The sequence below is a fragment of the Chenopodium quinoa genome, unplaced genomic scaffold (genome assembly GCF_001683475.1).
Source record: "Chenopodium quinoa cultivar QQ74 unplaced genomic scaffold, ASM168347v1, whole genome shotgun sequence".
NCBI lineage: Eukaryota > Viridiplantae > Streptophyta > Magnoliopsida > Caryophyllales > Amaranthaceae > Chenopodium > Chenopodium quinoa.
In genome coordinates, this window is record NW_018743391.1 from 138,030 (window position 1) to 159,205 (window position 21,176).

Here is a 21,176-nt window from a genome sequence, read left to right on the forward strand (position 1 = left end):
AAACCAAACATGTATATAGAAAAAAAATCTGGAAAAGATTGAGCTCTTGTGATTGGCTTGTGATTGGCTAAAAGTCTAGCAGAAATGATCCATGATAAGCAAAAGACATCGCAAAGATCAACTGGAATTTCATCACCGGATGATAAACATGATGCTTCTAAATTTCTAATACTCATCACATTTTAACACAAATATGAACTGGCAACTTACAGTTCATTTTCTAATGTAAAGCTGAACAAGAAGGATTGGTAAAGCAATGAATTAGACCTATTTTTTCTTTTTCCCACCCTTGCCAGATTTTGCAGGTGCATTACTAGAGCTGGAAGTTGGTTCTTGCTTCTTTGTAGTTCTTCCAATATGACGAGGTACCATTTCTGCAATTTTCAACATCAAATGCTTTCCTGTACAGCGGCAGTCAAAAAGTGAAGATAATAAGTCGCTGAAAATTTTACATTTGTAATTTCAATGTAAAAGGAAAATATCATAATCGATATATTCCAGCAAGAATATAGTTAAACTATGCACATGGGACGAACTTTCATTATAATCATTCTTCCACCCAGCATAGTTTCCTCTGTTTGTAAGATGGCACATAAATATGTTCCCTATGTTTTCTTATCATTCAACAAAACCACTCTGGCATCGTGACCCATGTCAGAGCATAGCAGTTTAATAGCAGTGGGAGGAAAATGAAGAAAAAGTGCTCCTAACTTTTATACAAGAAAGTTGAAGACTATCTCAGTTCAAAAGAAATATCAGTAAATAGGATTTTATAGTGGATTGAATAGTCAGAAAGACCGATAAATTTAGTGAAGGAATAGCAAGCGCTGTAAGGCTAAGCCAATAGATGTTGAAAGCTGAATCAGTGCAGTCCAGCATAATGTATATTGTATACCAAATCTTCTAAAGCAATTTTTTTTTTTTTACTTATTATACCAAATATATTTACAGGTGAAATAAGTTTTTAAGATCATGCTATTGTCATCCAAAACATCAACATAAAACACAAAAATGAAGATTTCCTTTTCAAACAGAAAAGTCAAATAATTACAAGGCAAGTTGTGAGATAATTGCTTTTATCCAGACCTCAACCTCAACCTCAACAGCAGGACCATACTTGAGAAGTTGAGGAAATTTTATCTCATCTTTGTAATGCTCAATGTTAGACAACGGTAAGTACTATATTTATTCTTGGAATGTACAGCAATTTTATGTATATCAGCACAAAAATGATTATAACTCCAATGCAAAAATCAAACTGAAACAGATTGTGTGTGGCAAAATACACATATCCCAAACCATCAAAACATTTAACTGCAGATCAGATTCTTTTGCAAGTGCTTACAATGTTAACATATTGTTAATCTTTGGTACCCCCTCAGCTCATCCCCAAATAAAAGTTTCACTTGCCTTCTACACATGTTTTTAATAAGATGAAAAAAGGGGTTTGGTTGAATGAAAAGAATTTGGGTGAATTGGATGATTGAAATTGTATAAGAAAAGACGTGAGGATTGGTGGATTTAAAAAAAAAAAAAAAACTGTACTTAGACTTATATTAGAGAACAAGAATTTTGGATAAATTTGGACTTTAATTTGGGGGTGTGGAACACTATAAAAATGATAACCTAACCTACTGTTAAACAAGATTGTTCATAGAGAGAGGAGGAGGAGGAGGAGGTACAAGAGAATCTCAAAAGATGTCTTACACATGTAAATGATAGAATGCATTTGTGACATGACAGTATGACACCATTGACACGCCTTTAGGCTTTGTTTGGTAACTTGGTTGATGGGATTTGGCCAGGTATTAAAAATATAAGATGTTTCCTTTCTCTTCCCTTTATTTACTGACATTTACCAAACATTAGAAATTAAAATGGTTTTTCCTTCCCATCTCTTCATTTCCTTTCTTTTCCATTCCTTTATTAATTTGGTACCAAAAAGGGCCTTAAGCCAAGAAATTCACAGCATATATTTGAAATTAATTTCACTAGCCTAATCCATTTCTTTGGTTCATCTTACAATAACTTGCACTCACAGGCTCACACAACCAATACTATCTCTGCTACTTAAGGTGGACCAGAACTAATGATACCATTCTCCATCATGCAAAGCTCTGCATCACCTTGGTCCTCAAACTAAGGCCATCACAGAGCCCCTAGACCTTCAAAATAGCGCTCTTGAGTCTTGTCTCATTATTCTCTCTTTTTAATTGTTATTTAAGAACATACGTCCACACTTTAGCAATTATTCATAAGAAATGCAACATCATTATAACGTTACACCTTATCCACCACCCATCACACACATAACAGTGGGATTATTGTACACTTCCTTAGTACAGGGCTTTCTTTTTTATTTAATCATTAAAGTTGATCTTAATGAGTATATATCCTGTTATAATACAAGCAACAAAAACCAGTAGTTAGATGAAAAGAAGTTGAAGAACCTTGCAAACTCTAAGGGGACGAGTAAGCAAAGGTATCTTTAAATGTAAATGGATTCAAAAACCAAAAGAACATGTGATCCCAAGAAGGAATCACTGAACAAAAATAATTGACATTACCAAGCACTCTAGCTTGGGATTAATAGGAGCAAAAACTCAAAAAATGTCAACTCTCCCAATACAACTCAGACCAAGATACGCCAAGTGTCCAAATAAGTACAGTCTAGAACTAGAATAATCAAAATGGCAATCACCATGTCAAACTCCTCTTGAATAGAGTTGCATTGTCACTTGTAAAAACAATTAAAAGGGTCAACCAAGGTCTTAGATATCGAAGCTCCGGCTGAAATAGAAAATATCTAAAGCATACTAGACCACTGACAGATTTAAGTTAAGACTAAACAAATACGAAGCATACATACTACAAAATGGAACAGGTTCATGGTGATATCTTCTAAATAATGGGATCGATGAGACTCTTGAAAGTTCTCTAGAGTAGATTAAAAACTTAGTTAATACTCATTGTCTACAAGTAAACTTCCTATTAAGTTTGGGAAAGCACATTAAGGGTTATAGTAGGGTTGGGATACTGGGATAGGTTTTTTTTTTATTTTTTATTTTTTTATTTTATTAATAAATAGTGGAGAAATAAGAGTAAAATTTTAATTGAAAGATAAGTGGATGATAGGGCCCACATCACATGGGATGTAAAGAAAAACGTGAGAATGAGATTGTGCTAAGCGTAAAAGTCCTTGGAGCCTAGGCGCAAGGAAAGACACACGCCTTATCTAGGTAAGGACACTTTTTGTATAGTACAAACTAATAAGTTTAGTTTTTTTTTTTTTAAAAAAAAAAAAATCTAAAACAAAGAATTATGAGAAAAGGTGAATGGGCTATAAGATACATAGCTAGGGTTATTCAAATGGGATTGGGGGATATGAGGTTTCTCTCTCCTCTAATATTAAAGTATATCTGAATGTCACAAAGTCACAGGTTGTTTTACTTAAGAAAATTATCTTACATATTAGCTACTTTTGCCTTACCACATAAGAGCATAACCGCATAAGGCGCAAGAAGCAGCCTAGAAAAAAGTGCATAGGCGCACGCCTTTGCATCTCACAAAGCTAAGGCCCCAGCTCTAACGCCTCGCTTTCTAAAACTAAGGTTGCTAAGGTCCACATCACTTGGGTTGAGTAGGTTAAGTTTTAATTTTAAGTTACAGGAATATTCTTTGGGAACAAAAAGTTATACAAGATTTTTTCTTTTTTGGTAATGGAATACTAATAACCTCAATTAATCAATCAATCAAAACCTTAATCCCATAAGTGGGATCAGCTACATGAACCAAATTTGATTATTCCGTGTGGTCATCCACAAAAATCTTCCTCCTCTAGCCCTTACGATACAAAACCTCATCCTCATGCAAGTACATATACTTCATAACTTCTTCCAACCAAGTCATTTTCGGTTTCGGTCTCCCTCTCCCTCGTTTAACCCCTCCATGGTCCCACTCTTCCACTCTTCATACCGGTGCACCCTCGGGTCTCCGTCTTACATGCCCAAACCAATGCAGACGATTTTCCCTTAATAACCTCAATTAATCAAGGCTATAAATTCACATTGGACATCTATGTATGAAAATTAGTAGGATGGCATATATACATATATAAAAGTGGTTACTTTTGGAAAAAAAGGGCAATCTTCAAAAGATTAAACAAGCAGTTGGTCACTTGGTCAGATAATCAGGAATAGCAGTTGATCAGAAAAAATGGTATAAAAACATGAGGTAAGCCTATCCCTAAACTTCCAACCTCAGGAACAAAAGTTTTGCTAAAATGTCCTCTAGGACTTTTCAACAATAAATTGTCAAGCTGATCACATTGTATAAGATGGATTACAGACTTTACAGATGCAATTCACTAATTCAGAGCCCAATAAGTTTACTCTTTTCCCTTAAATACATAAGAAGTGCTCAGTATACAGTGTATGAAATTATAACCTAAACATGGAACTTCAAATATTCACCCAATAAATCACTTATCCTCTGCCCAGGACTATGTAATGAAAGTTTGGAAATAGAGCACATAAAACCAAGTCCACCACATGCTTATTGTTTGTTTGTCAATAGAGGTAAAACACTAAAACCATACTGGCCAAAAGATCATGACATCAACAAATTTTAGCAGATTCACACAATCACGCTTGGAATGGTAGAATGGGAGCACTAAATCTATGGCTCAGTAGTACAACAAAGAAACTATCACACAGAGGATGACAAGATTGACAATAGATGCCTGTTTACCTACAAAAAGCATCCAAGTTCTAATAAACTCCATTAGCCAAGACATACACTATCTACCTTTGATCTCAACTTAAAGGTAAATTCAATTGTATCTTTACTCTCAGCTCTTTAAGGGTCCATCAAGACACACACTATCTACCTTCACGATCCTCAAACAAGCCCATTGTTCTACACACAAACACACACCACCACATCGGTATTCAAGTTGTTTCAAACAGATCCATCTCACCACAGCAAGTGTGAATGCCAGTCCCACCCATCCTCAATTCTATATAATTGATTAATCATGTCATTGAAATTCTATATTAACACCATATTTTCCAAGCAGAATGATCCCATCAATTGTCTAAAGCCTTAACCCTCTCAACCGGGATTTCCACATACAATGAATGAATTACATCCGAACACGAAAAACACATTACATGTTACAAAATCAATACAATAAGCAACCAAAATACGATTAACAAAAGGCACAATGGAGAAATTCTTACTCGACGAAATCTCAGGGTTACATAAACTCCCATCTTCTTGTTTTAGCAATACTCTCACCCTCCCTCTCTGCATAAAATCCCTTGGATACGCCTTCTCAGCCTGCAATTACAATATCACATACATCAGCCAACAAAATTCAACGAAATCAACAAAATTAACACCAAAATTGATACAAAAACCAATAATCACAAACAAATTGACAAAATTAACACCAAAATTCAATACGAAAAACAAAAATTAAAAACAAAAATCAAACCTCTTTGTGATAAGGAAGATTGAGAAATTTGCAGCAATCTCCAATTTCATCGCAAGTAGGATTTTCGCAAGCTTTGGTAGTGCAAATTCGGCGACCTTCGGCGATTGATTTCTTCGAATTGATGTATACTGGGTATAACACCACCCACTTTTTCACATTGGGCAATTCGTCATTCATCTTTTCTTCTGTAAAAACCCTAATTCGATCAAACTTTAGGAAATTGATAAAATGATACAGATAATCGTAAATCAGCTCGTTTGATCAAGAACTAACAATTAGATTTCGATGATTAAATTGAAAAGAAAAATGAGATTGAATTGAAGGAAATTACAGGAATTTGGGAATGTAGAATGAACTCCGGTTGGATCGATGAAGTAACGTATGAGAGAGAAAACAATGGACTTCTGACCTGAGAGTGTGTTCTAACTCTTCTAATTTCAATTCCGTAACAGGCGTATAGGTGTCCGATTCTCTAACGGAAGAGATTTTGCAATTTTTTCCGACTTGTTTGGTTGAAAAAAATTTACTCTAATAACCTTGCTAGTCAAAATAATTTACTGCCTTACTGGTACTTGTGTTTAGAGATGGTAGGTGTCTATTATGTGATTATGGGCGAATTCGGCAGTAATTTTTGAGTGTTTGGTAATGTTGTGATGGACTGGTGGTAGTAGTGTTTAGTGATAGAGGTATAAATTATGATATACACCAGAGCGTACAATGCATCTAAGGGTATTTTTTTTTTGCTCATTTCAATGATTATGACTCATTTTATTATCAAATGAGCAAACAAATATTTTTGGATGTAGTGGGTGTACCGTACACCTGGATGTATATAACAACCTCTCTATACCTTTTATCAAAACTTAAAAACATTAGTTTTTGAACGTTAGAGGTATGTAGCTATTGAAAATTTAATGTATAATTATAGGGGAAAAAACATTGATTTTATATGTAAAAGCTACTCAATCGCTACTTTATTTATCGAACACTCATATTTTAATTACATATATTCATAGCTAACAACAACTAACATCTACTACTTCATCTGACAACTACTACTGCAGCTGACGTCTACCTTCATTGTTATATATTGCCAATCCAATAATACCCTATATAATCTGTAAAAGTCAATAATTTTATGTTTTTATTGTTGTTAAAGAGTGGTATTTGTAGATACCTAGAAGGTATGTAGGTGTAAACTTTGGTCCCTAATAAATTGTTGCTTGTATAGATTGATGAGGTAAGGCTGATAAGTAACCTACATGTGTCAAGATTTCATCTTAAGTAAATTAATGATGTCATTAATCGATATTACAGATTTCTAACAATACAATTATTAACCAAACATTGTAAACTATATCTACAAGACTCTAGTTGAATTTCTTAGCGGACCAAAATTAGTCAAAGGTTCTCCTGGCCCGATTTAGCGGGCTAGGCAATTTACCACTAGAACAAGCATTATTTGGTGTCATGAGCAACATTCGTTGCTTTCTCTTTGTACAGGCAACCATTTATAAAATATAATGAGCGTTCCTTCTTAGCTCGAGTGAAGACCAAATTGGTAATAATGATTTTTCACTTACCAACACCAAAGGAATTTACAAAGCTGACATCCTCAATTCTAAAATAATCATCTTTAAAATGATTATCATAACTTCATAAGTGATGCGTTTTCATTGGCCAAATTTATGACATAGAATTTCATTTTGAGTTATTTTCTTATCTTAAAATTAATCAAAAATTATTTTTCTAATTTTTAGAATTCATTTATTAATTTCAAAAATGAATTACAAGTATTATAATTTTTGAAAATCTATTTTTAATTTCATAATTAATTTTCGAAATTCTCTATTTTTTTGATGATTTCTGAAAATGAATTAAGATAAATTGTGAATAACCACCCCTCAAAATAGCGTATTTAAAGCTAACCAACCTTTTTTTATGAAATTATAAATAATATCACCCCTCAAATTTAAAAAGCGTTAGATTTCACTGCCTCTAAATAAAATGTTTCATTTTAAAAAATTAAAACATCAATTTTTGGGCCAAAACTTGCTCTATAAAGGTATTGGGCGTCATATTGGCCCTTTGAGTTCGATTTGAAGTCAAAATTTAAAAATTTTTATAGAAAAAAACGCCTCATATTTATATGTGTCAAGCAAGCCGAAGTAATTATTAGCACACAAAACAAAGAGTAATTTCTTCTCTAGTTCGGTGTAAGATTTAGGTATTTGTCTTCTCCAGTTTAATTTATAGAAAGATTTCACTAGTTTAACTGTGACTTCACCCAAATTGTATGGAACTATATTTCTCTTACACCACATTTCTACAACATTATTAACTAACATGAGATTAAAGATGATGATAGTTCTATTGTACTAAGAAATATCTTGACAAATAAAACCCTATGAATAATAGTGATAGTTCAATACTATGTTAATCGGATACGGCTAAAATCACAAAGTGTCCATGTCGACACGACACGACAGTATGATACGGACACATGACACATGTCCGATACTTCACTGTGCACTAGAACACTTCCATTAAGAGTGGAGAGGAAACAAAGAGGAGAAATATGAAAGAAAAACACATCTTTTTCGAAAATCACCATTGATATAGAGAAGATGGAGAGAAGACTACTATTTAATGGAGAATTTACCGAGTAAAGAATTAAAATTCCAAAAAAAAAAATTAGGGGTGGACATAATGAAAAATTTAAAAATATTTTATATAACTTTAAGTGACGTATTGACATATCCCCGCACCCGTGTCCAAATATCGAAAAGAGTCCTCGTGTCCTAAAATTTTGGAACTTGACGGATCACTTGGACATGTGTCCGTATCCGACACTCGTTCCTGAGTCCATGTAACATAGCTTCAATATATATAACTTGACTCTTAATAACCCTATTTCTGTTATTCTTTCTTTGTCATAAGAAATTGGTAAAGTAGTCTTTGATGATTTGGAAATCTCTCTCTCTCACACACACACACACAAACATACATGAACGCACGCGCAAACACACACTATACATATGTATATCTATAGTGAATAAAGGAGTTGAAGACCAGGCAAGCAATGCTTGGTTTAGTGAAAATTCTTTTTATCTCACAATCATAAGGTTTTTATAGGATCAATCCTCAATAGAGACAACTTGGGGGGTATGTGTTCCCTTACCTACCTTTATCCTCCCCCCAATGTAACTATACTCTTAATGTCCTTGTTTGTATACTCAGAGTGGATTAACTTGTGAGAAGTTTTGATTCGATAGGACTACCAAAAAAAAAATTGAAGAAACTTAAATACACAAAGTTACACTGAAATTAAACATTACAATCTAATTCGATGGCATCACCTCATCATCTAGAGTTAAATGTTGATGTTACAACAATCCAATTTAATGCATCATGTCATAATCTAGAATAGAATGTTGTTGCCACACAATTATAATCTTGATTCTTGAGCATATGACCATTGACATGGATCAATCTTGATTCATCACATTTTAAAATAAATTAAATAGATGAGGAAGTCTTATATGAAGAGCCATTCTAGAACTCTAGGAATTTAAGGTTTCTATAATTTTTTTTTGTAGCATTTTAAAAATTTTAACATTTAATTTGTAATTAGCGTGCAGCCCGGACGTTGCATCGGGTTACCACTTTGATTAAATTGTTTTTTTTTTGAAAGATTAAATTGTTTCTTTATGAAATATATTATCATCTATTATGTATGTTATGCATAAATGTTAAACATAATGTTGTATAGAAAGCAATTTTTATTACTTTATTGTTTTAGAAATGTTGATTATTCCTCTTAAATTTTTTTCAAATTGCTTATCTTGTTTTCTTTTTAATTGGTGTGTGTCATTTATAGTTATATTTATTTGTATAAATGACATGAATTATTATTAGCTAAGATGGTAAAGAGTTAGATCTTGTATCCTCAAGGTCTAGTGTTCGAAACCCATCAAATGCTTTTAAATATTAATCCATCAATAATAGTTGGAATGATTTGTTAATTGGTAATGACATGTCATTAAGTGATGATGTGGCACAATGCTATGAGAGAGGAATGACACGTGGCACATAAACTGTTTCGGGGTTTTCTGATGTCCTGCGGGAGAGTTACAATTCCGAGACTGGAACCGGACGCCTGTACCTGCAAAACAAACGGATGCTCCGGATGATTGGAGATCCGCCTCCAACGGTCAAGTTAGTACTTGATTAAGGAGTAATTAATGCGGAAATTAAAGTGATTGGGTCTCTCTAGGTGAGAGTGTTTAATGTGTGTAATCTGCTTTTTAGCGTGTTATCCCGCTTAATGAGGATTAAGGGAGGTATTTATAACCTCGGGAAACGTGTCAATCTAGGTTTAGGTTAACCTTGGGCTGATTGGGCTTCCCTCGGAAGTTGGGCCTAGGTGACCGGTTATCCCAGGTGTCATGGGAAGGACACGTGTCGTGTCGTAATTGGTCCATAGTGGACGGATCATTGCTTGACACGTGGCAGGCTCCTATTGGCCCATGTGACGGACACATGGCGGAACCTAATTGGTCCACTTGTCAGATGGTGATTGGTGGGGAAAAATCCCCTAATCATTTGCCCCTCACAGGTGGCACGTGACTGGTCACGTGTTACCTGTGACAGGTATCGCCCTGTAACAGGCGACGACCTGCTACAGGTGTCACTCGGCGAGAGGCCGAGAGATTCTCCCGCCAAAATTTTGAATTCTGGAAGTGACCCTTCGCCTTCTCACTTCGCCTATATAAAGGAGTGTTGACTTCGGTCATTTTCACACTTGAAAACTTTGTGAGAGAACATTCGGACCCCTGAACTTGCTCTGACATTTTGGACCCTTTCTGCCTATCGCCTGCTCTGACAAGCCGACTGCAAAGGATTTTCAGAACTTCATCAATCGTCACTCGTTCAGGTAACCGTCGGTTCTCTTACTCTTAATTTTCTCTTTACTTTATTCTTTTTTGAAATGGCACCACGGAAGCACACGACACGACCTAGGTTAGTGATCAGCCGGTCACCGGGGACGGCTGAATCTAGGACTAGGAGTGCCGCCTGCCCTTTTCTGGACCCATCTTTGCCCTTTATACAAAGTCCGACTGTATCTGTGTCTATGCAGAGCATGATGGCCAGAACAAAAAAGACTGCCAGGATCTCAAACTCAGACGGCTCCTCCCACAGGGTGCCGATTAGTGAAACATCTGACCAGGCGCCAGATGTGGAAGTGAAACAAAGCGGCTTGAAAGCCGGCAGTTCTGAGGGAGGAGTCAAAGTGACCCCTTCCCATTTTACAGTTGACAATTCTACATTCTCTCCTGCTCCTTTTAAAGGAGAGGAGGCGGGCCCCTCCGGGAGAGGGGAGGAGTCGTCCTCTTCGGACTCGTCAGAGGACGATTCCGAGTCTAGCTCTTCTGGCCATGCTTCTCTGGACACAGAAGAGAAAAACAGTCGCCTACAAGAGGCGAGGCTTTCTCACGCAGTTGAGAAGGGGGACGATTGGGCGGAGCCATCCGCCTTTCACCGAGAGCAAAATACCCCCTACTACTGCACGGTACCTCGGGGCCGGATCACAGCCATGCAAGAGAAAGAGGAGAGCTTTATTGCAAACCACACAATGGGCCCCGGCTTTTTAGTGTTCGTGCCGGATCCAGAAGACACAGTCGTCTGGCCGGCTGGTACCAGTTATGATGGCGCCTGCTTTGGCTGCTACGAGGCGGCCATCAAGGCTGGGCTGCGCTTCCCACTACATCCGGCTGTTCAGCGGATCTTGGATGGGTATGAGTTGGGGTTATGGCAGTTAGCCCCGAACTCCTGGGTCAACGTACTCGGCTATGTGGCCGGGTGCGAACTGCACGGGGTGGAGCCGAGCTTCGAGGCTTTCGCCCACATGAACTACCTCAGCCGGACCCCTAAGGCAGGCGGTACCGGATGGTATCAATTGACGAGCCACAGGGGCTACCTCATGACGAGAGGTAAAGCAAACAAATGGAAGGACTGGCGGAGCACCTTCCTCATCATTGAGAGTTCAGACACAGAGCTGAACAAGCGCTTCAACAGGTGGAACAAGAATCCGCCCCTTCTTGCAGGCGGCCGCAGCATGCCGCCTGTTCCCCCCAAGGCTAATAAAGAGATCCTAGATAAAGGACTCTTTAAAGTAGAGTCGAAGGTGAACTCTACTTCAGGGGTACGAGAGCAAGTACCCCTGCACTGCGTCCCGAGCTTCAAATGGCTCTACGACGAGTACTTTTTGGCCGCCTGTGGCCTCAGCAGTCGGTGCTCAAGAGGTAGCCGGCCTGTCGAATACTCTGTTGTTCCGTGCATTTCTTGTTATGACTTTTATTAACTTTGCTATTTGTTTTTGCAGCGGACGCCATGAGAAAAATTACCGCCTCCAAGACTGCGGCGGCCATGTTGCGGGCCTCCATCATGCAACAGTCTTCAACCGACTCCCCCAACAAGGGGGCACCCTTGGTGGGCTTCGAACCTTTCACCCTCTTTTTGGAGTTGTGTTTATGCATATACTGACTCTTTTCTTCTTTTTTAGACGGACGCTCCAAGAGCTTCTTCTTCCCAACAGCCGGACCCCAAGGCGCGGAGGACGACTGTTGCGAGCTCTCCTGGTTCTGCCAGGAAACATGCGGCGGCTGAGAAACAGCCGACCACTTCTTCTAAAACTCCAGCTGGGCCACTTAGAAGTATGAAATTGTCCTTGTAAATTTTAGACTTGCTCCCTTCTTTACTAGGTCTAATCCGTTTGTTTATGCTTGATGCAGTCGGCCCTCAGCAGCCTGACTTGGTCGAGGTGGCCAAGTCTATGATAAAGGTCGTCCCTCCAGCTGAAAGGGAGGCGGTCAGGGGTGTCGGCACCCTTGACCTAGACGGGATTGCAGGGGTCCTTGCTGAGGTATACTTAGCATATTTTTGAGTATTTGAATTCCAGGACGCCTGTTTTCTCTTTTTGTTTGGAAACTGACGCATGTTCCCCTTTTTACTTAGGCCCTGCTCCGAGTAAATGGCCTTCGCAAGCCGCTTGACCGGAAGAACAAAGAGGTAAAGGCTGCAAAAGCTATGGCCGCCTCTGACTGTGATAAGGCAATGTTTCAAATTGCCCAAAATGAAGTTCTGACCATTGATATTCTTTATTATCAGGCGCAGGCTACCGCCGCTATCCGGGCCAGTTAGAGGCGGCCTAGAAGAGGAATAGCGAGCTGGAGGCGACCATCAACAACCTCAAGGCCGAGCTGAGACCTCTTCGCCAAAATATGTCCTCATACGAAACCTTGGAGAAATCCTTGGCGAGCGTAAAGGAACGCCTGGTGACCCAGGAGAAGAGTCTTACTCAGGAGCTCTCGGAAAAGGCCGAGCAAAAAAAGAAAGAGCTGGTCCAGGAGATGATGGAAGACTCTGCTCAAATCCAGCGCATGACTTGGGGCCGCCTCTTCCCCAATGCCGACTTTGCCTCATGGGAAAAAACGTACCGCCAGTGTTCTGATAGATATAATCAAGAGATCCTGGCGGCTGCTGAGGAAGAGGCGTTGGAGGAGGAGGAGGAGCCGGTAGTGGCGCTTGTGTCGCTTGGGGGTAATGCATCAAAGAAGGATGCAGCTGAAGCCGAGTCCAGCAAGAAGAGTGCTGACCAGGCGGCAGCTGCTGATATTGAAGATCTGACCCCTTCTTAAGCTTTATGTCTTCTTCCCACGGCCTGCGTGCCGTTTGTTTGTGTTTACCCGGCCAGGGGGCCGGGGCTCTGAATATTTTGCCGGTCTTTAATGACCGGCTTCTTTTTAATGAATTTTTTTGTTTTGCTTCAAATTTGTTTAAGTATTGAATATTCTGATATCCAATTGTACACTATACCGACTGTTTTACATGGCCAATAGTTGCAGACAGGTACGGATAGTTAGTCACGCCGCCTATTCCCCTGGACGACTGGTTGTCTGTTTCCAGGCTAGACGATCAGTCGGCCATTTATCCAGTCGGTATTCGAACCATTTTAAAGGTTGGATCCCCTTTAGGCAGGCGGTCCTGTCATTTGTAAAATTTAACCAAGTAGGAAAGTTGTTTCCTACTTGTCATGCTTTTAGGCTAGAGACTTTAGGCCGTCTAAGCCGACTGTATGAACACCTTTTTAGTTTCAAACTAAAATTTTTAGGGAGTGACCTAGTAAACATGATTGTTACCTAGTCGCCAAGTAACTGAGTAGTAGAGGTATCAAGCGGTGGGTACCGGTTGTTCCCCTTTATTTGCCAATGTTTGTTGGCTTTTAACTCATAGGTTGTTAACCTAGCAGGAGTAGTGGTTGAGAGCCCCTGTTTGCTAAAAACAGGCGGACGACTCATACCTTTTAGGCTCCATACTAAGTTTGAGAGAGTGACTATGAGTTAACTTTGGAGTTACTCAGTCGCCGTCACTCCTGCTTGAGTAGTAAAGGTACCAGGCGGCGGAGGCCGGCTGAACCTTTTGATTCCCCAATGTTTGTTGGCTATTAACTCAAGAGGTACCCCCTGCATTTATCCCAAGTAATACAGGTGGTCATCTGACTCAGATGTCAACTGCTACCACTGGTTTGGTTAGTGATAGAGTTATCCTTGTCTCAAAAACAGCTATGTGGTTGCCCTTGGGGACAGCCGTATAGGTGCCGTGTAATTAGTTTATAGAGCAATGTTCTACCCAAAAGGGAACTGCTCTCTGCGACGAATTTCATCCGGAGGGATGCCGCCGGACGCCTGCTATGATGTTGGGACAGGTCGTATTAGTTTTGAAGATTTGATCAGTTGGCTTGGCGCCTGGTCTGATCATTCGGCCTGTGGCCTTAGTTAGTTCTTGGTGAACGTAGGTGCTAAGTAAAAGGAGGGTAGCCGCCTGTTTAGGCACAGGGTCGGCCAGGCCCTGATCATTTTTAGTTAAGTATAAGGGGGGTGGCTGTGTGTTTGGAACCAGTCGGCCCTCTTTTATGGAGAGTAGCCGACTATATGTCCAGACGGCATGCCCCTATGGTGATAGAGTAAAATATTCAATGGAGAGTAGCCGACTGTAAAGGTACAAGCGGCATGCCCCTCTGAAGATAGAGTAAAATACTCAATGGAGAGTAGCCGACTGTAAAGGTACAGACGGCATGCGCCTCTGAAGATAGAGTAAAATACTCAATGGAGAGTAGCCGACTGTAAAGGTACAGGCGGCATGCCCCTCTGAAGATAGAGTAAAATACTCAATGGAGAGTAGCCGACTGTAAATGTATAGGCGGCCTGCCCCTTTTAAGTAAGAATAAAAATTAAACATGGAGAGTAGCCGACTGTTTGTTAGTAGGCGTGCCCCTCTTAGTACAAAATTGAATATTAAGTATGCAAACTTTTATTAAGTAGCCCTTGACTATTTACATCATTCAAAAGAAATATTTCTTAAGATTATCTACATTCCAAGTTCGAGGCAACGGTTGTTCGTCTGGTGTTCCCAGACGGTAGGTACCGTCCCTGACCTCTTCACAGATTCGGTAGGGTCCTTCCCAGTTGGGAGTTAGTTTGCCAGACTCATTAGCCCTACCAACTGCTTCCATTTTTCTAAGTACAAAGTCCCCCACTTTGAGTGGACGCCTGTGTACTTTTTTGTTGTATGATCTAGTCATTCTCAGGCGGTAAATTTCATGGCGCAAGACAGCATTGCCCCTCCTTTCAGGAAGTGAGTCTAATGCCAGGCGCATGGCTTCCCAGTTTGCCTCTTCATCATATAGCATTACTCGAAGAGTCGGCTCGTAGTGTTCTATTGGAAGAACAGCTTTCGCACCATAAGTTAGGAGGAATGAAGTTTCTCCAGTCGCCCCTTTTTCAGTCGTCCTAATGGCCCAGAGAACATGTGGTAATTCATCCGCCCATAGGCCGCCTGCTCGTTCAATCTTTTTCTTGAGACCGTCTGAGATGATTTTATTAAAGGCTTCTACCTGGCCGTTTGCTTGTGGACGGCCGACAGATGCAAAGTAGTGTGAAATTCCTTGGTCACCCAACCAGCTTTTGAGAACAGACGTCTCAAATTGGGTAACATTATCAAAAACCATAGACATGGGAACCCCGAACCGAGTGATGACATTTTTCCAAATGAATGAAATTACATCCTTTGTCTTGATTCCCTTTACAGCCTCCGCCTCTACCCATTTAGTGAAGTAGTCGACGGCAACAAGTATGTACCTCCTTCCGCCTGTAGCAGGCGTATATGGACCCAGAATATCCATGCCCCACTTAGCAAACGGTAGTGGGCTATGAATGGTAGTGAGGTCAGTAGCCGGACGGTGAATTAGTTTGCCAAACCTTTGGCACTTGTCACATTTTTTCACCATCACCATCGCATCTGCTTCTAAAGTAGGCCAAAAGTAGCCCTGCCGCCTTGCCCGTTGAGCAAGCGTCCTACCGCCTATATGGGAAGCACAGTAACCAGAGTGAAGATCGTCTAGTATCTCTCGTCCCTTTTCTGGAGTAACACACTTTAAGAAGGGTTGAAGGTACCCCCTTTTGTGAAGTTCTCCCTTTATTATTTCAAAACTGGTTGCTCGTTTTTTCAGTGCTACCGCCTGTTGATGATCATCCGGCAGGGTACCGTTTGTCAGATATTCCCTGATTGGATCCATCCATGTTGAGCTTCTGTCTAGGATTCCAATAGGGTCTTCCTCGATGCTTCTCTTCTCCATTACTTCCCAAAAAACAGTTCGAGGAGTATCACAGGAGGCGGATGATGCTAATTTTGACAGTGCATCCGCCTGGTTGTTTTCTGATCTCGGCACTTGGGTCAGATGGAAATCCTCAAGGGAGCCGACTGCTTGTCGGACCGCCTGTAAATACTTGATCATGGCCGGATGGGTTGCTTCGTATTCTCCATTGTACTGACTCACTATCAATTGTGAATCGGAACAGGCGTCTATTTTTCTTGCCCCTGCCGCCTTGCACATGCGGATTCCGGCTAGTAAAGCTTCATATTCTGCCTCATTGTTTGAGGCCTGAAAACTGAAGCGTAGAGCATACTCGTACCTGTCGCCCTCTGGCGACTGACATATGACGCCTGCTCCACAACCATTTGAAGTAGAGCTTCCATCCACATATACCTTCCAGACTTGGTCTGTAACTTGAGAGTCCGGAGGACGAGTCATCTCAACAATAAAGTTAGCAAAGGCTTGCCCCTTCACTGCTTTTCTAAGCTCGAAAGTAACTTCGAGGCTCTGTATTTCTATGGCCCATTTGATCATTCGGCCTGACGACTCCATGATGGTCAGTGGCCGCTTGATAGGTTGGTCTGTATACACGACGACTGCATGTGCCAAAAAGTAGGGCTTCAATTTTTTAACAGCCATGAAGAGTGCAAGACCAAATTTCTCCACTAAGGGATACCTCAACTCGGCATTTTTCAGTACATGACTGACAAAGTAGACCGGGAGCTGACAGCCGTCTCTTTCAGCAAGGAGAACAGCGCTTAACACATGATCAGAGACGGCCAGGTACATGTAGAGTACTTCTTTGGGCAAAGGGCTGACCAGCCTCGGCAAGGAATGCAAGTGAACTTTCAATTTCTGGAAGGCCGCCTCAGCATCCGGCCCCCATTCAAACCTCGCCTTTTTCTTAATTGCCTGGAAAAAGTATAGGCATTTGTCGCCTGATCGACTTAGAAATCTTCCCAAGGCCGCCAGACAACCTGTTAACTTCTGAACCTCTCGGATGGTACGAGGCGACTGCATGTCAATAACCGCCTGCACCTTCTCAAGCTTCGCCTCTATTCCTCTCTGATTGATAAGGAATCCGAGAAATTTTCCAAACTCAACTCCAAAGACAAATTTCTTGGGATTGAGCATGACATGGTGCCGCCTGAGTTTGGCGAAAGTTTCTCGGAGGTCCGACAGATGATCTTTCTGAAGTTTAGACTTGACAATCATATCATCAATATATGCCTCGACATTTCTCCCAATTTGATCAAAGAACACAGTGTTTATCATTCGCTGGAAAGTGGCCGGGGCATTCTTAAGACCAAACGGCATGACCATGTAACAGTATAACCCCTGATCAGTGACGAAGGCCGTCTTCTCCTGATCTTTCTTCCATAAAGGAATTTGATGGAAACCAGAGTAGGCGTCCATAAAGCTCATCAAAGCATGGCCGGCTGTTGAGTCGACCAGGTTATCAATTTTAGGCAGAGGGTAACTGTCTTTGGGGCATGCCTTGTTTAAGTCTGTGTAGTCTACACACATTCGCCAGGTGTCATTCGGCTTTTTAACAAGCATTACATTTGCAACCCAGTCTGGGAAGTAACATTGCCGAATGAACCCTGCGTCAAGTAATTTTTTAACTTCGGCGGCTGCCGCCTGACTTCTTTCTTCTCCATGGTTCCGCTTTTTCTGCCTTACCGGCTTCTTTTTCGGATCCACAACCAGTTTATGTACCGCCAGATCAGGACTAATGCCTGATATTTCATGGACTTCGAATGCAAAGATGTCCTTGTATTCTTTCAATAGTTTGTGAAAGTCGTCACCCAGGACTCTCAGAGCAGTCGTCCCAACTTTGACTGTTCGCTCAGGACGTGAATCGTTTAAGATCAAGTCCGTATGCTCACCAGCCGGCTGAGGGCGGAATTCATCCGACCGCTCCTCTGCCAATGATTTCTATTTTCTGTCTTTTCGTGCGGCCCCTGTCTGGGAATCCTTTCTCTTCTTGCCGCCTGCTTCTTGAACAGGCACACTCTCCTTGACATTGTCAAGGTCTATTTTTCCACCACTCGACCCAGTGGCCATAACAGTGGGCTTGACATCCGAGAGATAGCACTCTCGGGCCATCCTCTGATCTCCCCTTAGGGACCCGACTGTTCCATTATCCCTCTCCAACTTGAGCAACATAAGAGATGGGATTATAACAGCCTTGGAATTATTCAGGGTTGGTCGTCCCAGAATCATGTTGTAGGCCGAGAGTTCTTCTACTACCAGGAACCGGACTACCATGTGTCGTCCTTCCCCTTTTTCGCCCAGGCGGATGGGTAAATCCACTCGTCCCACTGGGTGGACGACTCCTCCTCCAAACCCTACTAAAGGGTGGGATGCCGGATGTATGCAATCAGTCTGATATTTTAGTTTCGACAGACATTTGCTACTGATGAGATCTGAGGAGCTTCCGGTATCTATGAGGATTCGGCCAACTCTCTGGTTGGCCACTTTACATTCAATAACGATAGGGTCGTCATGCGGCCCTCTTACCCCTCCTAGATCTTCTTTAGTGATGACAATCTCAGGAAATGAATATTTGGAGGGTCGTTCTTGGTGAACGGAATTTACATCTAACCGTCTGATATTGTCTTTGTTGCCCCTAATAGTGGGGCCGCCTCCTGAGAAGCCGCCTGCAATGGTGTAGACGACTGCATCATCTGTATCGGAGCTGTCGGCCTGTTGATTCTTTTTGGTCGACTGCTTTTTTGAGGAAGTGTTCCCCGTAGATTTCTTGACATAAGTGTCAAGATCACCTTGCTCAGCCAGGCGGTCCAGATACCGCATGAGACTGATGCATTCATTGGTGTGATGACCAACATCTTCATGATAAGCACATAATTTTTCTTAGTTCCGGTTGTTTGCAGAACCCTTCATGGGGACCGGCTTCTCAATTGAGATCCGTCCCTTGATTTCCTTTAGGATAAACTGGCTATCCTTGTTAAACGCATACTTTGGGGAGTATGGTTTGAATTCTTTTTTCTTTTTCTGGGCCGGCTGTTTAGAGGAATCAGCCGCCCAGACCTCTTTTCTCTTCTTGTCTTTGTTTGACGACTGTTTCTGTCGTCCTTCTCTTTTGTCGGACCTTCTCCCTTCTGACTGTTTTACCGTACTACAAAGATCAGTCGCCTGTATATAAGCTTCCGCTTCAATCAAGGCCTCTTGAAGAGTCGCCACCCTCTTTCGGACCAAATCAAATTTGAAGGTCGACCCGTCTTTGAGACCTCTGAAAAAGTCAGTATAGGCTACTTCATCCGGTAACCCTTGAATCTGTATTCTCATCAGGTTAAACCGCCTGATGTAAGAACGAAGCCCCTCCTTCTCGCCCTGCTGAATTGTTCCTAAATCAAGGGTCGTCTTCTTTGCAGGGATGTTCATGGCGAAGTTGGAGGTGAATAAGTAAGCAAGCGTCTTGAAGTTATTTACACAACCAGTCGGCAGGTTGCCGAACCATTGTTGTGCGATTCCTTTGAGAGTCGCTGGGAAACACTTGCACCAAGTGGGATCATCCAACCCTTGAAGGTACATCAGGTTGGTGAATGCCATAAGATGGTCTTCTGGGTTAGTAGTGCCGTCATAGGCGCCTACTAATACATTTTTCACTTTGGCCGGCTGAGCGGCTTCAGTAATTTCCTTGGAGAAGGCCGACGGCTGTTCACCAAGTCTAAGCAACCGTAGCTGCCAGTCCATAGGTTGGACATTTTTTGCTGTATGTCCACCAAACGGAGGTGGTTGTAAAAAATACTGTTGTTGCGGTACAAACGGTAAGTTTGGTACCGCCTGGTCGCTATGAAAGCCGGACAGACGGGAGGTGCCGCCTGACTGACCCTCATGATACGACTGAGTATGCCTTATTGAGGTATTTCGCAGACTGTCTTGGAAGTTTGAAGTAGAGGCCGACTCTGACAATCGGTCACTCTTCTTCTGCTCTAGCAGTAGCCGAGCGTCTGTGTATGTTTTCCTCGACCCGTCCGCCTGAATATGACGAACAGGTTTCCTATTTCCTGGAGTAGGGAAACGGTATTTTGTAAAATCAAGGGCAGGTGGCTCCCACTTCCTAGATTTAGGATGAGGGGTCGCCTCTCGCCCTTGAACTGGTTTCCTCTTCAGTGAAGTGGAGGGTTTCTTAGCCGACTGCTCCTTGTCCAGAGCAGGCGGCTTCTTGTTGATCAACTCTTGAATTTCTCCCTTGAAGTCCCTCATGAAGGTTATGAGTTCGTTCCTTGTGATGGGAGCAGACCCATCAGTCGGCTGCTGCCGAACAGGCGGTGCGCCTGCTGGCTCGCTTCCAATTTGAAGATGTTCCCGTTCCCTCCTTTCGGTATGACGGGCACGTCGGGCCCTTAGGGTCCCATCTGAAGCTGTGTGAGCTTCAACTTCAAATTCATTCTCAGTATCGTGGTCCGACTAAACTAGAGGGTCGTCCAGGGGACGTCTCTCTTCAGGAGCCGGTACAAACGTGGATGCCATCTCAGAAGTACTCTCCCCACAGACGGCGCCAAGATGTTTCGGGATTTTCTGATGTCCTGCGGGAGAGTTACAATTCCGAGACTGAAACCGGACGCCTGTACCTGCAAAACAAACGGATGCTCCGGATGATTGGAGATCCGCCTCCGACGGTCAAGTTAGTACTTGATTAAGGAGTAATTAATGCGGAAATTAAAGTGATTGGGTCTCTCTAGGTGAGAGTGTTTAATGTGTGTAATCTGCTTTTTAGCGTGTTATCCCCCTTAATGAGGATTAAGGGAGGTATTTATAACCTCGGGAAACGTGTCAATCTAGGTTTAGGTTAACCTTGGGCTGATTGGGCTTCCCTCGGAAGTTGGGCCTAGGTGACCGGTTATCCCAGGTGTCATGGGAAGGACACGTGTCGTGTCGTAATTGGTCCATAGTGGACGGATCATTGCTTGACACGTGGCAGGCTCCTATTGGCCC

At 41.7% G+C, this 21,176-nt stretch overlaps 1 protein-coding gene across 2 annotated transcripts; it reads right to left on the bottom strand.

Moving 5' to 3' along the window:
* Window positions 1-29: 29 nt before the first annotated feature.
* Window positions 30-5,986, bottom strand: LOC110738615 (signal recognition particle 19 kDa protein-like). 2 transcript variants are annotated; one of them, XM_021919009.1, is made up of 4 exons: window positions 5,829-5,986; window positions 5,498-5,693; window positions 5,241-5,340; window positions 30-401 (listed from the first exon to the last, which is right to left on the bottom strand). In XM_021919009.1, exons 2-4 carry the CDS (start codon window positions 5,672-5,674, stop codon window positions 268-270), a joined length of 411 nt encoding a protein of 136 aa, XP_021774701.1. In that variant the 5' UTR covers window positions 5,675-5,693; window positions 5,829-5,986; the 3' UTR covers window positions 30-267. The 2 variants fall into 2 exon arrangements, with proteins under 2 accessions (XP_021774701.1, XP_021774700.1); XM_021919008.1 differs by having other exon boundaries at window positions 5,498-5,682; window positions 5,829-5,984.
* Between the last annotated feature and the right edge of the window lie 15,190 nt (window positions 5,987-21,176).

Excerpts from the sequence above, each read along its gene's own strand:
- LOC110738615 (XM_021919009.1), bottom strand. The coding sequence starts at position 5,674 with ATGAATGACGAATTGCCCAATGTGAAAAAGTGGGTGGTGTTATACCCA. Across the intron at positions 5,341-5,497 it reads ATCTTCCTTATCACAAAGAG|GCTGAGAAGGCGTATCCAAG; the intron begins GTTTGATTTTTG and ends TTGTAATTGCAG. Across the intron at positions 402-5,240 it reads TAACCCTGAGATTTCGTCGA|GAAAGCATTTGATGTTGAAA; the intron begins GTAAGAATTTCT and ends GCCGCTGTACAG.